Here is a 16973-nt window from a genome sequence, read left to right on the forward strand (position 1 = left end):
CTCGGAGATAATTGACATGCACGGTAGAATTATTTTGGCGCTTTGAGTTCGCTACAACATGCGCTCTTGCACCGCGCTGAGCGGGTCGGGGAGAGTCGGGAGCTAGTGCGTTGAGTGATGCTATGATTGTATAGCAAACCAGTTCGTTAGTTGACGTCTTTCTGCTTCAACATATCACACCCATTCACCTGCAGCATTGTATCGCTCCCAGTTCTGGTAATTGATGGCTGTTCTCCTAGTACGCCATTTATTTTCGTGCCACCGGAGGACAGCCCAGCTGGGCCTGCAAAATGTTAAGATGTGAGTCTGGAAGAACGCCGTCAAAAAAAATTAGCCGCCGAAAATTCTTAAATGAAAAGGTATGTCACGATGTCTTCGTTCGTGAGCCGATCGGGGTGGATCTGGCACAATCCGGAGATTCCGGACTGATGCTTTCCGAGTAACGTCGGGATATCCGGAGAAAGGTACGAGAGTAACGTACGCGCTGAATAAACAGCCTTCTCATGCAGCTCTAAACGCATCAACCTCGAGCGCGAGCAAGGGCGGTTACGATGCTGGCTGATGAATCAGGATGGCCCAGACTATGTTGGGGTTCGAAACATGTAGATAAAGATGGGCTTGGGATTAATCTATCCTACGACTCAGGACACAGATTAGTTCATGGTGGTAACGTAAGGATGATGAGATGCTGTCCTAACGTCCATGACCGCATACTAGCCTGGTGAACAGGTAGACTGTAAGTATTAGTACTTGATGTCGGCTTGATCAAGGGCGAGTGAACTGAAGCTGCAACGTTGAAGCTTGGAAGCTTGAAAGCTTGATTCAACAAGTCTAGGACGGCGAGAGCAACGGAGAATTGAAACTCCGCCGTACTACAATTTTACCACTAACACCGTTACCGCAACTACTTGCAAACAGATCTTAGCGCAAAGAATCTGCTGCATATATGACAGCAAATCCAAGACTCATGTTTCCGACATATTCACAAGTGACTGATACTACTTGGGTACTTGATGGTATTGAAGGTGTGTGAAAAATTTCAAGATTTCTAGGTTTCTGCAGCTGACTAATACTAGTTGAAACATTGACGGCGAAGAGGCTAATTCATCTTTTGTACAACAGACAGCGTAGACTTCCCCAAGTTCTCCAAATTCGTTCATAATTGTGCGGCTGGGGTTATTAAATTGCTGTATACCGGCGCGTACGTTGAACGGCGATAGCTCAAAGGTACTTCACTACTACCAAGGAAAATTAGAACACTGAAGAATTTGTTCCGAATAACAGGGTTGGTATTCTGACTCTTTCCACGGGTAGTCTCCGTCAACAGGATCACGCTATGCCTGAAACGCTAGTTATGGTAACGATGGGCCATTCTTGAAATCCGCGGTGCTTTACCTACTAGTAGCTCCTTCAACACAGCTGCTCTTGTGCCTGGTGATAGTGGAACCACGGGGGATCATGAGGGAATGCTGACATCGGAGCTGTGTATGAGTTTGTAAGTTGTGACGGGACGTCGGATATATTCACTGAAAAATATCGTTCGCCTCGGCTGCAGGATGTCAGAATCAAAACAAGGCATGCGGCTGTAGGTTCGACGTAAGCCCCCTATGAAGGTCTTGATAACAGCGTTTAAATTCCCGCCCGTGGCCCGTCCCTAACAGCCTTGGATTCTCGCAGCTGTCACAACAATTTTGACAGAGCAGCAAAAAGATTCTGAAGCTTCGAGAAATGTTTCAATTCGATGAGCCGGACCCAACTTCCCGGAGCAAGGACATGGCGCATTCATCTCCTCTCGGGCGGTGTTCCAATTCTCTTTTGGTGCTCTAGCGCTGCGATAAGGAGTTGCTGGGTTCACTAGCTGAAACTTGTAGACCAAGTCGCCTCCAGTCCCTCGGTAGCTGCAGATTATTTACCCAGCCTCCCGCTGAGGTCTTGGATAGGGTCAATCTCATGTTCCGATGGTAATGCTGCGGATAGAATGTTGGTGCCTCATGATCCGTTTCGTCGCCCCTTCGCCCATTTGTCCCGATTGTTTTTGATGCAAGGTTAGGTCAGGCTTATTGGTAATGCGAACTCGCCTCCGCCATCGAAAATTCAGTATTTTATCCCAGCAGATATTCCTAACTACTCAGTTAATCTTCCCCTCTGAAGCTCAGTTTTACCAGTTTTCATTGTTCGAAACCTAAGCCTACAACCTATCTCTTTCATACGACCTCCTTCGCAGAAATGACCATTCAACCAGTTGTGAGTGGCTGATATCTGTCCTTTTACTGTGAAGGCTGAAAAACAAGCTAGCCAACCTCGACTCAAATACTTGTTGTTGGTGGCGGACCCGCCGGAAGTTACGCTGCTGCGGCTTTGGCTCGAGAAGGTTTTGAAGTCACTCTTCTCGAAGCTGCGAAGTTCCCTCGGTCAGTCCATATGATATATGCCGTCCGTATACGCAGTCGCCAATATATGATTGTGCTAGTTATCACATTGGCGAGAGCTTGCTCCCGTCGGTCCGCCGTTTCTTGGCATTTATTGATGCGGAGGAATTGGTCATGAACCACGGGTTTACAGTTAAGGTATGGAATAGTCTTCACTGCGTCAGAGTATATTAGACGGTGACCCTCTCGTTTCATAGCCTGGTGCTGCAGTCAAGCTGAACCAGTACAAGCGGGAAGGCTGTGAGCCCCACTCGCCATTACACGTTGTTGCAACAATATTGATCATTTGCTCCAGATACGGATTTTATAGCAATGAACCCAGCCAATGGGTGTTGGAACGTGGTCCGTACTATTTTGAAGATATGCTTACTGCCTCACCATTTTGACCATTTTGCAGATTCGATCAGAATTTGACGATTTGTTATTGCGCCATGCTTCAAAATGTGGCGCGATCGTATTCGACAACACAAGGGTCACTGAACTTCAGTTCGACGGTGACAGACCTGTTTCAGCCAACTGGAGGAATACAAGCACCGGAATAGAGGGCCGTATCTCTTTCGACTATCTAGTCGATGCGTCGGGAAGGAATGGGATCATGTCCACAAAGTACCTCAAGAACAGACGCTATAATCAAGCCCTCAACAACGTTGCATGCTGGGGATACTGGGATGGAACTAACTCTTACATGCCGGGTACTACTCGCGACAATGCTGTCTGGATTGAAGCACTTGAAGGTATGAAAGCAAGTCGAAGTCGTCATGCTAAGCCTAATTTCTACAGACGAGTCTGGATGGGTTTGGTTCATCCCTCTTCACGATGGATCCACATCTGTGGGAGTCGTGATTGATCAAGAGTCAAGCAACCGCAAGAAGAAGGCTTCCCGTGCGGCATCGGGAGGATCTGGCTCAAATCTCCTGGCTCATTATAAGGAAGAATTAAGGAGAGCTCCTGGAGCCATGAAATTGATCGGAAAGGGCACTCTTCGAAACGATGGCACATCGGAAGCTGTGAAATCTGCGAGCGATTTCAGCTACTCTGCTTCCTCCTATGCTGGGAATCATTTCCGCGTGGCGGGGGATTCTGGAGGTATATCACTTGCTTTTTTATGATACTCGCAATTGACAGTTTGCAAGCATTCATCGACCCATTCTTCTCATCTGGAGTCCATTTGGCTTTCACAGGAGGACTTTCGGCTGCTCTTACAATTGCTGCGTCGATTCGAGGATCAACCAGCGAAGAGGATGCCCAACGTTGGCACACCTCAAAGGTTGGCAGCTCTTACACGAGGCATGTGAACTCAGTCACTAGAGTGATAACAAACTAATGTGATGAATGATATAGGTTCCTTCTCGTCGTCCTTGGGACCTATAAACAGATTCGCAGTCAGGCCATGCCAGTCATGAGCGATGTGGATGAGGACAATTTTGACAAAGCCTTTGATATCCTCAGACCGGGTGAGAATCCATGTTTTCTTCTATCACTGCCAATGCTGATCACCCGAGTGCAGTGATACAAGGAACAGCAGATGTTGGTAAGACTTTGACAGAAGACGAACTCCAGGTACTCCGTATATTATGTGATTAATCTCCACGTCATCCTCAATTCGCCTGATAGAAAACTATGGACTTCTGTCGTCATATCTTTGCACCGACTGATCCAGAGATGCACTCTGCAGTCAAATCTAGGTAAGACCTCGTTTACTCTACCAAATTATCCCACACTAAATGCAATAGATTGGATCCTACTCTAACCTCCCCAGACGCCCCGATCATGATAGAGGACGACATTGATCGTTTGCTCGGAAATACCGATGAAGAAGCTAAGATCGTTTTGAGTGAGATCAACGCGCGAAAGCCTATTCATACGATGTACAACCCCACGGAGTATTTTGCCGCGGAGGAACACCTTGGTTTTAAAGCTGTCTTAGAACGAGGCAAATTGGGTTTGGTGACAGCGTAGGCATTGCTAGTGCTAGTAATGCGAAGTTATTACAGAGTCCGTATAGACAGAGTAGGTAGTACCTGGAGTATTTCCTATAATATCAGATATTAGAACTTTTTCATTACGTTGTTTGCTAAAGTCACTGCACACCCACAATTCACATCAATTGCGTTTTATGTAACACCAAAGCTTCTTCCACGCTACGGCGGCTACGCCGCTTGTGCCTTGTATATATTCTCGAGAAGACTCGTGACTCTGCTACAATCTTCCACCATTCCTCCGCACCTCTATCAACTTGAAGGGCTGCTAGTTTTGCACATTCCTCTCAGCGCAGATAGGCTCGTAAGGATGTATCAAGTAATTTTTTCAATTCAGTCTCGAGGTAATTGACAATTTGAATGCTGCCACGGCCGCGTGTCCACCATCAGTGAACCGGTGAAGGTTTTAGAAAGGTATATATGACGATATATAGTACATAATCACAAGAACCAGCATAATTCTGCTATCGAGCATCACATTGTTATATTTGACCTTGTAGAGGAAAGGACATTTCCTGATTGTGTTACGAAGGATTATGATTGGGAAAAGGTCCTGGTGTCACTCACACTCAAACTTGGAGGAATTTGTGTCGTGCTTCCACTATTAACACCACCTTCTTGAAATGGTTGACTGTCGTCTAGTGTATGCCAATCTTCCATGTAAGAACGAGCGCCTGTATCTTCTAGGCGACGCGAATGTGCTCATCGAGCGAGCGGGCCCAAATTTGCGTCCTGCTTCAGCTAGTATCAACTCCTTATTGGAACGGTTGATTTCCCTCAGGTGTGTGTCAATTTTTCATGCAAGAATGCCTTATTGGAACGGTTGATTTCCCTCAGGTGTGTGTCAATTTTTCATGCAAGAATGAAAGCTGGTATTTTCCAGACGACGGGAATGTATTTATCGAGCGAGCGAGCTGGAAATACGGACCACAATGGCGAAACTAAACATGAAAGTGAGCACCGTCCCAAAAACAACCATGTGTTAACCGATCAGCGACAATGCATGAATTTTCTGTAAATATAACGGTCAAGCCGGGTGAACCATAACCGTCATGTTGGAAGTGATTTCTGTAACTTGAAAGCTAAGCAGGAAAGCGAGCACCTTCCGAAGAACAACAATGCATTCATCAAGTGAGCGACAATAAATAGGTATCCCGCTTTGAATTTTGACGCCATCTGTTTGAAATGCTTGGTGTTCGTAAATCATAGGACAACTGTCCATGTAACACTGAAAAAAAGTGCCTTCCAGAGGGTGACAATATGTTCATCACGCAAGCAACAATTAACTCATATTCTCCTTGAAATTTTGAGCCACCGTCTTTAGACATCGAATTTTGGTTAGTCTTTTCTTAGATTATCTAATAACCGTCTGCTTTACATTGGTTAGCAATCCGTGGGAAGAAGTGTTTGCTTTGCGCACCAGCCGAGGTGTGTTCACAGAGCGGGCGATAATCAATTTATGTCCTCCTTCGACTTTCCACATGACCTTCCATGAGTTTCCAATGACTGACAGCTTTAAGTCCACTTGTCCTGCATCCCAAGAATCTGTAGCTCTGCACCAATGTTGCAACTTCATGATTCACCATCTTAGCTCAGGGCTTGATAACGGTGGGTCATGGCTTGCCTTGATATCTCACTTACCATTTGATAGACATCTTATATATTACATACGTATCACTGCAATTGGGTATCTCTGCACCGTGCTGCAGGATTTTTGCACGTGCGTATTCGTGACCCCGGTAACATAATTCCTCCGATGAACAACAAAGTCACCGTTTGGCGCAGTTATGTGTTTGTTACAGGCTGTTGGCACAAAGCTAAAAAATATAGAGACCGCGCAGCCTGCGCTCTTTCATCTAGATGCATCTTATCAAACTCAACCTGAAAGATCCGCGCACCAGGACTTGAATGATGGCTTGGGGATTGTTCCCATGCATGACGGCCTGTTTGCACGAAACTGAAAAGTTATAGGGACAGCGCAGCCTGCGCTCTATGCATGCGATATTTACGCGTGGCAGAGATCACTCTAATTATTCAGTTGCACATAACATTAATTTTATCAACATCATTAAACCATCGCATTGATTAGCAAACAACAGATCTAATACGAAACACAGTAATATCTAGGGTGAATCAAACGCGGCGTCATCACGTTGTGCTCTCTGCCTTACAAGAGCGTTGACAGACATATTGGCCTTCATTGCGTCGCTAAGTTCGCCTCGGCGATTCCTCCCAAAAACTTTTCTGAAAACGGAATTCTAGCAAGGCTTGGTTTGGAGGGAAAATTACGCACCTAGTCCACCATTCGAGAAGTTGCTGTACCCTGCACTGCGCTTCTCGACCAGGGGCCCTTTCGAAAAAGTCAACGATGGTCCGCCAGAATTGTTGGTAGTCGAAGTCGCCATCCATGGACCGCCAGGAGGTAACTGAAGAAAGTGCGAATTGCACCTGCGAGTATATAGTGAAGATATATCATAAAATAGACTGAACAATACAACTTACTTGACATGTGATATATGCGATCGAGCGAGGAGTGACTTTCTCCAAATGAATGATTTGTGCTACATGTTTTTTGACCTTGATTCCAGATAAAGACTTCTTAGCCCGTCGGTTGTTGCTGATGACATCCGCGCCGTCGCCGTCGCCTTCGACGTCTTTTGCTGAGGAAGGAGACGTGAACACAGCCTTGTAGGCCTGAAACACCAGTCAGTTTGCTGTCAGGCTGCTCCGGTACGACAAACCTGAATGAGAATCTTGCCCTTGAAAAGGCCCTCCTCAAGATCGTCCGGATTGGAAGTGTACTTATCATACAAGTAAGTGGGAAAGGATAGATCTGTGACGATATACCCATCTGAGCGATTTCGGATGCCTGCCCTTACTCTGGTGAACTATGAGCGTTGTCTCTCAGGCTCGGGATACCGAAGCCACTACTTACTCTGGGTTATTCCAGTCAAGCTCTGCCGGACAGAGCAACCTGCCACACACATCATGGGTGAATCCACGGGAATGCTTATCGTCTTGGTCAACAGGAAAATCCGGCTTAAATTCACGGTTGATCCATTCCGAAACGAGAGTCTTCAGTTTCGAAGTGTCATCTCCTCGAGCGCCATCAGCCCCCTGTCGAAGCTAGACAAAGACTCAGCCGTGACATAACCATTAATATCATTAAACAAACCATCTTTAACATGTGCATGTACTCCTCGTACTCCATCTCTGAACCCTTCTTGTAGAACCACGGCAGCGTTTTGGTTAGGGTAGTATAACCTATTTGAAGTCGATCCTGTCTACGTAACCACGTTAATGAGTAATATACCCGATCCAAGAGCGAAATACTTACTCGATGGTAGTCTCCTGGTCTTCGATCTCATATCTTCTGTCGTTTTCGGCGACGAGGTCCTCGATACTATCGAACAGGGCGACAACACGCCTGATTGCTCTTCCTTTAGCAACATACCAGATTGTTTGCCTAACAGATGGTGAGCAATGCAACTGAATACTGCGTGCGATAGCAGCCACACCTTTGCTTGACTGCGCGGCCCGACTCCAGGGCCTCCAGCTTCTCCTCCAATTGAGCGATTTTCCGTCTCTGCAGAGCTTGCACATGTGCCGCTACTGCTTGAGATTGTTGCGGCTGAGTGTCGCCTCGGTCCTGCTGATTCTCAGCGTGCGGGGTGCTGCCTTCGCCGTCGACGTACGACGTGTCGTCCTCGTCCTGCTGGCCCTCGACATGCAACATAACGGCAGGAACTCGAATAGGTTAGCGAACGACTGAAACAGTCCCTGAGGGATGAAGATAAAGTGAGAGCGAGGAATAAAACTAACCCGAGCCAGCTCACATTTTATATGTTAGCCAAGGCCAGTCCTAGTTGCCTAATAAGAATACTGGGAACTAGTAAATCACGCTAGCACAAGCGATTAAGTCGCTTGAACAATTTGATACCTGTTTAGGAAAATGGTTAACGTTAGCAAAATAAAGTTGGATGAAAAGTCACTAACGGCGTGGCAAATATGTACAGCGCTTGCGCTGCAACTGGAGCGACTTCAAGAGACTGAGCATTACGCGGCGCTCCGAGACCAATAGAGTCGGCCTTGGCAGCAAAAGCATTATCTGCACGTTGAGGAAGAGATGATAATGATGTAGTGGATGCAGTCAGACCAAGTTTTGCAGACGGAACGGCGAACTGAATATCGCCTGTGGCGTTCTCTCCAGACTCAGACTTTTCAATCTTATGACGTTTCGCCTCTTGGTCTTGGCGTTGCTCAGCTGAGATATGGTAAGTTTCTAAGGCGTGGACGGATCACATCATAGATACTCACTCTCTTGTCGCTTACGGAAAATCAATAGCCTGTTCCAAATCAAAAGGGAAGGGCGTATTGTTCACATTCAACTCGGATTCCAGATACTCGCGCAGAATGGCGATATCGAGGAAAATGAACGGTTTTTTTTCTGGTGGAGGAGGCTTTTTAATATCTGATTTCAGTGCTGTACATTGAGCGGCATAGTGACCTTCTTGTCCTCACATTCGGCACCCGGAACCTTTGTCCTGCGCAAACACATCTTCCCGAAGCACTCGGAAATATGGTTCATGGGTCGCGAGGGCGAGCATGATGAAATCAGCATCCTGAACATACAGTCAATAACATAGAACACGATAGCGGGAAATCAACCCACCAAGCCATAAATTACGTGTCGAGTATTAGGCTCATGACCGGGATTTGTGCGTTGTCTGCGTATGAAGTCCATAATCTTATGCTCTCCTTCTCCAGGCACACTTGCATCCGAGATAATGACTGGCAGCTATACCAGAAATGAGTCAGAAGGATCCCTAGGAAACGTTCACTACATACATCTTTCCACCCTGGATCGGTATTCATCTTCTCCACAACCCAGTATCGTGACAATGCTGTTAAAAGGTTCATAAACGGCGTACCGGGTGTGATAGCGTTAGAGTCCCAAGATTCCTTGTTTTTCTCGTCATCAGTAATAATTTTACCCATAGCTGCAATGATGAAATCGGTCAGAAATCCAGCATAGATTGGCTCTGAGAACGACGTACCTTCCCACTCAGTGACAGCAAGTTTATGAGCTTCCGCCTTGTCTTTTGCTACTTGAGCAGTCCTGAACCGTCTACCTCGCTGTTCATTCATCTTGGCACGAGGTGCAATGCCGTCTAATTCCACTCTGCAGTAAGTTCGTGGTATGAGACAACATAAATGTAAAGCGCACCAATGGCCATGAAAAGAAGTTTGCGCGGCCGCACCATGTTAACCACTCTGTTAGTGTATTTGAAGATTTCAAGCATCATTTCCTCCTCCGTTTCTGGAGCCGGCTGCGGAAGACGAGTCAGGGAGTAAAGCAAATTTATAGAATGAAGTATACGTACTTTGCCCTCGGGATGAGTACAAGGATGAACCTTTGTGCGTACGGATGGTCAGCACGAAAAACGTATTTACTACGATCACTCACGATACCGTTCATATCCAGGTATAAGTTGTCGAATTCCTCGCCATTGGGGTTAGGTTGTGTGATGTCAATGGGAAGTTTGATAGGATCTCCAGCTGCGTCGAGAATTTCCTCCTCCTCAGCTTCAACGACAGATGATACTGGTAGTTGTTAGCCAAGCAAATACCAGTTAAGCACCGGTTGCTCACCAATCTTCGGATATTTCTTGCTCAACCAACGGAACAGTGCGGGAATGCCCTATAAACAAGGTCAATGAAAGCCCGATTCACATTTTTTAGGATTCGCGTTCACACGGCCTTACACCATGGAGGTTGAAATCACAATGAAGAGTAGTCGGTCGTGCTGAAGACGTGCCTTGGAAGAGCCACATCAAGCCATAAGAAAAAACGTCCAGTGCGCCGCGGTCCCTCCATGCCATCAACAGCGAAAGCATCAAGTATCAAGCTCAAGGGTCAGTCCGCCGTGTTGAAGACGTGACTCGAAGACTTCGCGCTTTGTTAAGACGTCACCGATGAAGAATGCGTTTCGTAGGGATGGGATCTGACGTGTCGCTTGTGCGGAGAGTAACTGACCCATAGCAGGGGTTAGGTGCGTGACAGCAACTTTGCTGTCGTCCATTCATTCTGCAAGACGGCCGGGTGTGCCGATGTCTTCTGCGGTGGGTACATGAAGCTCTGCACCCAAGAAGAGGTGCGTGAAAACTGTAACATTATCCCCATCGACAGTAGGGAGGTCGTGTGACGAAGATGTTGTGATCGGAAGTTAAGCTAGTTGTTCACATAAAATTATCTTGTGGCTGATTATGGTCAATTTGATTATATACAGGTACAAAAATCAAACATCAGTGAGTATTATGGTTAGCGTTGTATATATCTATCAATCTATCATGAGTGCGCAGCTTGTACTGCTGCCACCGCGTCGATAATTCTGGGTTGGGTAGAATGAAGTCGTGAATGTATTTCTGTAGCAATGTATGCTTAGCTTTGAAATTAGTTACCCCAAAATCAATGGTCACTGCAAACTGCCCGCCCGCTAGCTCCATTAGAACACACTCCACGGCCGCTGTAGCTGTGCAATACAAGCTGTCAAGTTCTGTGACGAAAGGCACATAGCCGAGTTTCAGAATCGCGTTGAGAAGAACGGTTTCTATCACGGGATGTTCGAATGTGAACAATTTGTTGCGTTGGAGGTCAGATGAATTCCCGAATATGTACTTTAAGGGGAATGAAGGGTCGTCAATGAGGTCTTTTATCCCATCGATCTGATACTGTGGTTCGGACTCTTCTGACCAGATTGAGGGGCGCAGTTTGTACCCGAATTGAACAACGGCACGGGCGGCTTTCTTGCAGGCTGATGTGATATCAGCGGACGGCGGCACCGTGAAGGTCTTATAGAACGCAGGTAGGTTTTCTTTCGCCCATCCGTTCCCATGCTCTGGTGGAAGTATCAGACACCGTCAATTTTAAGGTACTGCGGCTTACTTTTATCATGTACCTCTGCTGTTGAAACCAGTGCTTGAAGAGCTGCCTCCTTTCTTTCTTGTTCGGTCAAGAAGGGACAATTTACGAGTGCGGATCAAATGAGCGCTACACGTGCCTCTTCGAAAATTCTTCGGTGGATTCGGATCTTGTCGCTGTATTGTAAAGGCGCGATGGCAGATGTCCGTGGGAGGACCATAGGCGGGGCAACACCCGAAGAGCCCTGATAAGTCATCAGTAATTGACGATTTGTAAATCATGATTGCTCACCTTAGTGCTACTGAGGCCCCTCAGCTTTGATCGGGCATGCGGATAGGGCCAAAATTTAATCTCAATCGGTTTTTGCGGCGGTTGGTGACTGCGTGATCCAGATGGACCAGGAACGGGAGGCGGAGGCTCACCGACAGTGAACGAATCTCCAAGAGGTAGTGGCCCGTCGAGGTGCAGCGGTGGCTCTCCAATTTGAAGAGGCTGAATATCTTCTGCTTCTGGTGTCAAAGTAGATATCCCGTCAACGGACACGATGGGAGGAGGAAATGCGGAAAGGTACTGAGGAGGATACAAATGTGGTGGCCCGGAGTCCGCGTAAGGAGCAGAAGAGTTGTAAATCGGATGATACCCTGCCTGTGAATTACTAGGGGCGAATGAAACGGGTCATGGAGGAGTGACGCTGACGGATTGACGACGTTGAGGTTTGAAGTGAGTTCGAAGATTGAGAGTCTGCGAGAAAAATCTGATGGCTCGCTTGCGCATTCACAACGTCGCCACGGTAGTAGAAGTCCGAGTCATGATGGGAAAACGAAACAGCCTGAGTGTCATTGGATAAGGACTGCTGGTAGCCCAAGTCAGCCTGAGAGCTAGCAGCGAGGGGATAGGTGAAATGGCTGCTCTGGCGGACATTATCATTAGACGTGTCAATAAAAGTGTCAAGGGGCTGTTCATTGTACGAGCCTGAGTGCATTGGAATCTAGTGGCAGTTTCGATGCAACAACAGGTGGCAGCATATAAGTTTTATTGCAGCCGCTAGGCCGAACCATGAGGTACGGGCGCTATTTGGGAGATTCCTGATTTGGCTTTCAGCATCGGCACGATTTAATAATAGATTCAATTCACCTTGAAATTACGCTGGCGGTAGCCAGCCCAGAGGGTTTGGGGCGACTTTTAAATTACCTTCTACCACTATTGATAATGGGGTTGCTGCATTGAAAAATTGAGGTAAGAGTCGTTAATAAGACGTGTTGGGCCGCTAACAACTCGAAATTCCATGGCGATGCGCATCGGACCGAACAAGAACCCCCTTCGCAAGGTTTCATCGATTAGCGAACATCGTCACTCGAAGGCTCAAAGATTCTAAGTTTCGAGTCGGAAGTAGCTTGATATTCGTCCAAGCTATCATCCATCCTATGGGATGCGGCATACTGGATTGAAACATAATATACGCCAAATAGGCAACTAAGGTTATCTTTAACAAGGTGTTGATCCGGAAGATTCAAACAAGTGACTGACGGCATATGTGAGGCTCTGATCTACATCTACAGCGTTAATGTTACCGTGATAAATCGTGACCGAGCACGCACTTACCTGCAGAATCCAACATCAAGACTCGCAGACGACCAGTAGCACCACTTGAACAGTACGATAGTCATGAAAACTCAGGGACGGGCTGGCTTGGCCGTCTGGTTTGGGGCAATTTTAAGTTCGAGTTGGTTCGAAATCTGCTGCAACAGGTTAATGCAAGTACTAATGTGATGAAACGCGTAAGAACTTCCCTAATATACGAACGGCTTTGAGCGAGCCCCACAAGATCGATGATCTCCGCTCCAAGTCTATGAAATCATGATGTGCACAGGGCTGTACATATTCAATTATCCGAGTCACCGTGACGTTGGTGTCGGAGAGGAGCGGGAAAAAGAAGACAACGCACGTAAAATAGCAGACGCATTGGCAAGACCCTTGTTCTCAAGCTCAGCTCGAAGCCGATTGCTAGCCAATTTCCGGGTGTGCACGTTGTCGTATACTAGTACTCCCGGGCCTCGAGTCGTACGGCAGCATTGAAGCTATTCAATGATCTGACGATGCTTGACCCTCGCCAACTCATTCCGGTTATCTGTGTGGTGATCGTACATGCAGTGAATTTTCCAGAAGAGTCCACACATATAATTGCGTAAGTGAATCCCCAAGTGATGCCTGCCGCAAAGGTTCATCAATGCGAGTTATGATTGAGGACTGACCGTTGTCAAGCAATCCAAGGTTAGTATTTAAGCCAGAGAGTGCGAAGTACTGTGAAGATATTAGTCTCATACACGTGGCAATTCAAATACCATACCAGAGGCAAAACATGATCGTCACCATATATTCGAGCTTCTCCGTTAGTGCGATAGCAAAGACCGCTTTCGTGGGGAACAACGAATCCTGCCAGGAATCCCCCTACATCCTAGATAAGTATTGAACGTCTGGAATAGGTGACATCACTCACCGAAGAGTCGCATTGGCGATGACCACGGCTAGTGCCAGCAGACTCCAGCCGACTGTGTCTTCAACGTGGGTCCCGATATCCCATGTATCCGACTGATGTAAGACTGTCATCGTATGAACACGTTTTACCTCCTCACTTATCCCACGCGCCAATGAGGGCACGGCAAGACAGTGCTTCTGCAATCGAGACACGTTTCTTTTCGCCTCCTGAAACACCACGAATGGCAGCATCACCGACAACAGTGTTTCGCGCATGACGAAGACCGAAGATGCGCACGAGGATATCAACTACATCACGATTAAACTGTTCACGGGTTTGGTCTATGAACCGAGCATGTGGAGTACGCATTTTGATGGCGAAAGACAAGGTTTGCTCTACAGTCAAGGTCGGAAAGTGGACATCATCGTCAGGACAGTAGATCACATCTCCACGATACTGTCTTGCGATATCTTTGGGGGTGAAGAAGTCATAGCATACTTCGCTCTGTATAGCATGGTATTCCCCACACTGGTTTGCAATAGGAACGTGCTGCAACCGGAACCAGGTCGTCCGAGAGCTACTGTCGCGAACACGTGATTAGCGCGAAAATTTAACTTCACGTTAGTTCATTAAAACGACTAACGGAGCATTTCACCAGGCGCAACGATACCCTCGAATCCTGAGAAAATATCCTGACAGGCTGGTTGCGCATCGCCGAAGTGTTCCTCAAGATGGCAGCAGGATTAAGCATAGAACCGATGGTGAGCTGTAAAGAGGCACGTGCACCGACACCGACGATACGGAGATCCTTGAACATAACGCTAAGCTCGCGGCCCTTAATGGACTCTTCGCCACGACTAGTAATATATCGACAAACGCAACTAATTTCTTTATGGCGGAACTCATCGTCTGACGAGGTCTTTGAGCGTGACTTCAAAATCGAAAGCATCATCATCGTATGCTGGAATCACAGAGGATGAACTTGGAGTGTCGATGCCCTTTGCTGAGGCAGGCATAGGAGGCTTGGGTGAACTTCCGCGACGAGAGCTTTCCCGATGATTAACTTGAGAACGTGTGGAACGTGATGTCATTGTGCGTTTAAGTTCGCTAACACCAACTGGGTCAAAAAAATTGACTGGAACGCGAGAGGGAGATGAGTGAACACCTTTGTAGGCCTCATCTTGGTGTGGCTCATCCTGAGGAATATTAATTTCCAGCTGAGAGTCGGGAAGACTCGTGATGAGGTTGAACGTAAAGGAAGGGGAAATGTTTATGCCCAAACGAGGAGCAAGCCATGGCAGATGATGATATAGTTATTATAGTACTTCTGCGAGGTCATAGAGCTCGCACGGAGACCTCCAGCCGTAGCAGGACTCTCACCCACAGAAGTTGAGAAAAAAAATTGAGCCTGAGTCCTCGCGCGAGATCCTACTAACTGAAAATACCATCACGCCGTGACAATTCACGCGCACGTGCATGTCTCCCACGAGACGGGTGGCAAGCCGCATCATCTTTGTAAAATACATCGTCTGGCTTGCCTCATAGACGGGCTGGTGTACTTGCTCGTATACCAGCGTGACTTTCAATTGGTGTTGTTGATGAAACCTATGTAAGAAAGAAGATGATTGAAGCAGTATTTACAGTGTACACTCCGATTTTGCCAACTGCCAGGTACGTGACTAGTACTGACTACCGTGACGTCGGGCCGCCGTGACAGACTAGTAGACTCATCGGATGTCTAATCCAATGGGTTGCATGCTAGACCCGTGCCTACATCTTCTCAGAAGACCTAGTCAAAGTGAGCACGCGTATCTACGAATCCATTGTGTGTCATCGGGTGATGTCTAATCCATTCTCTCGCATATTCTGCACCACCGTGGCAACGTGTACCTTCCAATAGAAACTGTTCTCTCTTCGTCTATTCACTTGTTCACGCATATGGACTTCTGGCAACATGCACTGGTCAAGAGTCCCAACGATTCCTGGTTGTGCGACCACGGCCTGCTGGCCAGAAGGAGTTCTTGGGTTACCATACTCGTGAGTCGTGATTACTATCTCGAATATGTCATGAATCAATCAAGCGATGTGCAGAACCTGCTAGAAGTTTCAGAGTGTGGGCTTGAAGACGTGCGTATACCAAACAGATTGTGTCGTTTCGCGACCTGTCAATGTATCATTATGTAGGACTGCCCCATGTTTCATGGAATCAAAGACTACATCACACTAGTCGCTGGAGTTACCTTGACCGGGGCGGCTGCGACTAGAAACGATATCTCGGACATAGCCATTTGTTGGGATGGCGGAAGGTAAGTGCTCGCTTAGTTTATGGCGAACTTTCCTTGGAATCTCAGTGTCATCATATGCAGACATCACGCCAAAAAAGCATGGGCTTCAGCTTTTTGTTACATAGCTGATTGCGTTCTCGCCATTCTTTTCCTCAAACGAACAATACCGAAACCACGTGTGACTCGATGTATCTCGACCTCGACCTTCATTTTCCAGATGCAGCGTCACAAGCTTTTCACAAACCCGGTTCCACGGCTGCTGCTCAAGTTCTTGTGCGTGCACCTCGAATCATTGACAATATATGACCCAAAGAATTCTTTTTAGACACTATCTATTCATCACGCAGCTCCAGGATTTTTCCCTTGTTCCCCCTCGCTTCCCTTCCGGACGTCGATGATCCGGCCTTCGATCCTTTCACTTTATCAGTGCCACTCAAAGCTCGTGCACCCAACAAAACATTCCTCCGCATTTGGCCTATCATCGAACATGTCAAGGACATCTTTCGACCTGATTTCATTATAGTTCAGTGTGGCTTAGATGGCCTAGCGGGTGATCCCATGGCAACCCTCAACTGGTCCTTAAGGCTCGCTCGGCTGGTGCATGCATCGCATCATCCGCGAATGGCAAGGGAAAAAATGTTACTTGGCGGAGGTATGATGCTACTTACTAGAATATCTTCCCGCATACCATCATCTAGGCTTTAGGTGGTTATGACACGCCCAATGCCGCGCAAGCTTGGACATATCTCACCTCTGTGGCAGTATGTTTGAATCTCAGGTTCTGGTTCGTCATATATTGATACATTGTGTCTAACAGGGAGGAATTCCGCCGTCTCACCAGTCTGTCACGTGCATTGGTGCTCCAACCAAACACTGACTCATG

At 47.2% G+C, this 16973-nt stretch overlaps 6 protein-coding genes across 6 annotated transcripts; 3 read left to right on the forward strand and 3 right to left on the reverse strand.

Annotated features, from left to right (window-relative positions):
• Window positions 1-2226: 2226 nt before the first annotated feature.
• Window positions 2227-4388, forward strand: HD556DRAFT_1435433 (putative halogenase; the record flags this gene model as incomplete). Its single annotated transcript, XM_041305433.1, has 12 exons — window positions 2227-2244; window positions 2296-2411; window positions 2471-2567; window positions 2627-2669; window positions 2725-2771; window positions 2827-3163; window positions 3210-3515; window positions 3563-3716; window positions 3771-3883; window positions 3937-3989; window positions 4044-4114; window positions 4163-4388. The coding sequence occupies 12 exons, from the start codon at window positions 2227-2229 to the stop codon at window positions 4386-4388; spliced, it is 1581 nt and encodes a 526-aa protein (XP_041152035.1).
• Window positions 4389-5031: 643 nt separating this feature from the next.
• HD556DRAFT_1314991 (uncharacterized protein) lies at window positions 5032-6369 on the forward strand (the record flags this gene model as incomplete). The annotated part of the gene is made up of 7 exons (XM_041301050.1): window positions 5032-5189; window positions 5270-5361; window positions 5491-5539; window positions 5796-5836; window positions 6000-6016; window positions 6060-6128; window positions 6211-6369. The coding sequence occupies 7 exons, from the start codon at window positions 5032-5034 to the stop codon at window positions 6367-6369; spliced, it is 585 nt and encodes a 194-aa protein (XP_041152036.1).
• A 162-nt stretch (window positions 6370-6531) lies between these two features.
• HD556DRAFT_1251194 (uncharacterized protein) lies at window positions 6532-8011 on the reverse strand (the record flags this gene model as incomplete). Its single annotated transcript, XM_041298989.1, has 7 exons — window positions 6532-6652; window positions 6702-6856; window positions 6974-7102; window positions 7150-7288; window positions 7344-7534; window positions 7584-7692; window positions 7746-8011. 7 exons carry the CDS (start codon window positions 8009-8011, stop codon window positions 6532-6534), a joined length of 1110 nt encoding a protein of 369 aa, XP_041152037.1.
• Window positions 8012-8736: 725 nt separating this feature from the next.
• HD556DRAFT_1463368 (XRN 5'-3' exonuclease N-terminus-domain-containing protein) lies at window positions 8737-10469 on the reverse strand (the record flags this gene model as incomplete). The annotated part of the gene is made up of 9 exons (XM_041308283.1): window positions 10346-10469; window positions 9876-10012; window positions 9793-9822; window positions 9636-9738; window positions 9466-9579; window positions 9257-9408; window positions 9081-9206; window positions 8946-9030; window positions 8737-8924 (listed from the first exon to the last, which is right to left on the reverse strand). The coding sequence occupies exons 1-9, from the start codon at window positions 10446-10448 to the stop codon at window positions 8737-8739; spliced, it is 1038 nt and encodes a 345-aa protein (XP_041152038.1). The 5' UTR covers window positions 10449-10469.
• Window positions 10470-13958: 3489 nt separating this feature from the next.
• On the reverse strand, window positions 13959-14896 carry HD556DRAFT_1463372 (uncharacterized protein; the record flags this gene model as incomplete). Its single annotated transcript, XM_041308284.1, has 3 exons — window positions 13959-14385; window positions 14426-14724; window positions 14777-14896. The coding sequence occupies 3 exons, from the start codon at window positions 14894-14896 to the stop codon at window positions 13959-13961; spliced, it is 846 nt and encodes a 281-aa protein (XP_041152039.1).
• An 847-nt stretch (window positions 14897-15743) lies between these two features.
• On the forward strand, window positions 15744-16851 carry HD556DRAFT_1463373 (uncharacterized protein; the record flags this gene model as incomplete). Its single annotated transcript, XM_041308285.1, has 6 exons — window positions 15744-15842; window positions 15897-15932; window positions 15990-16111; window positions 16172-16363; window positions 16444-16742; window positions 16796-16851. Coding segments are annotated over 6 exons (804 nt in total), but the record flags the coding sequence as incomplete, so codon positions are not given.
• Window positions 16852-16973: the final 122 nt, after the last annotated feature.

This window comes from Suillus plorans (genome assembly GCF_016647745.1).
Source record: "Suillus plorans strain S12 chromosome Unknown HD556scaffold_139, whole genome shotgun sequence".
In the NCBI taxonomy this organism is placed as follows: Eukaryota; Fungi; Basidiomycota; class Agaricomycetes; order Boletales; family Suillaceae; genus Suillus; species Suillus plorans.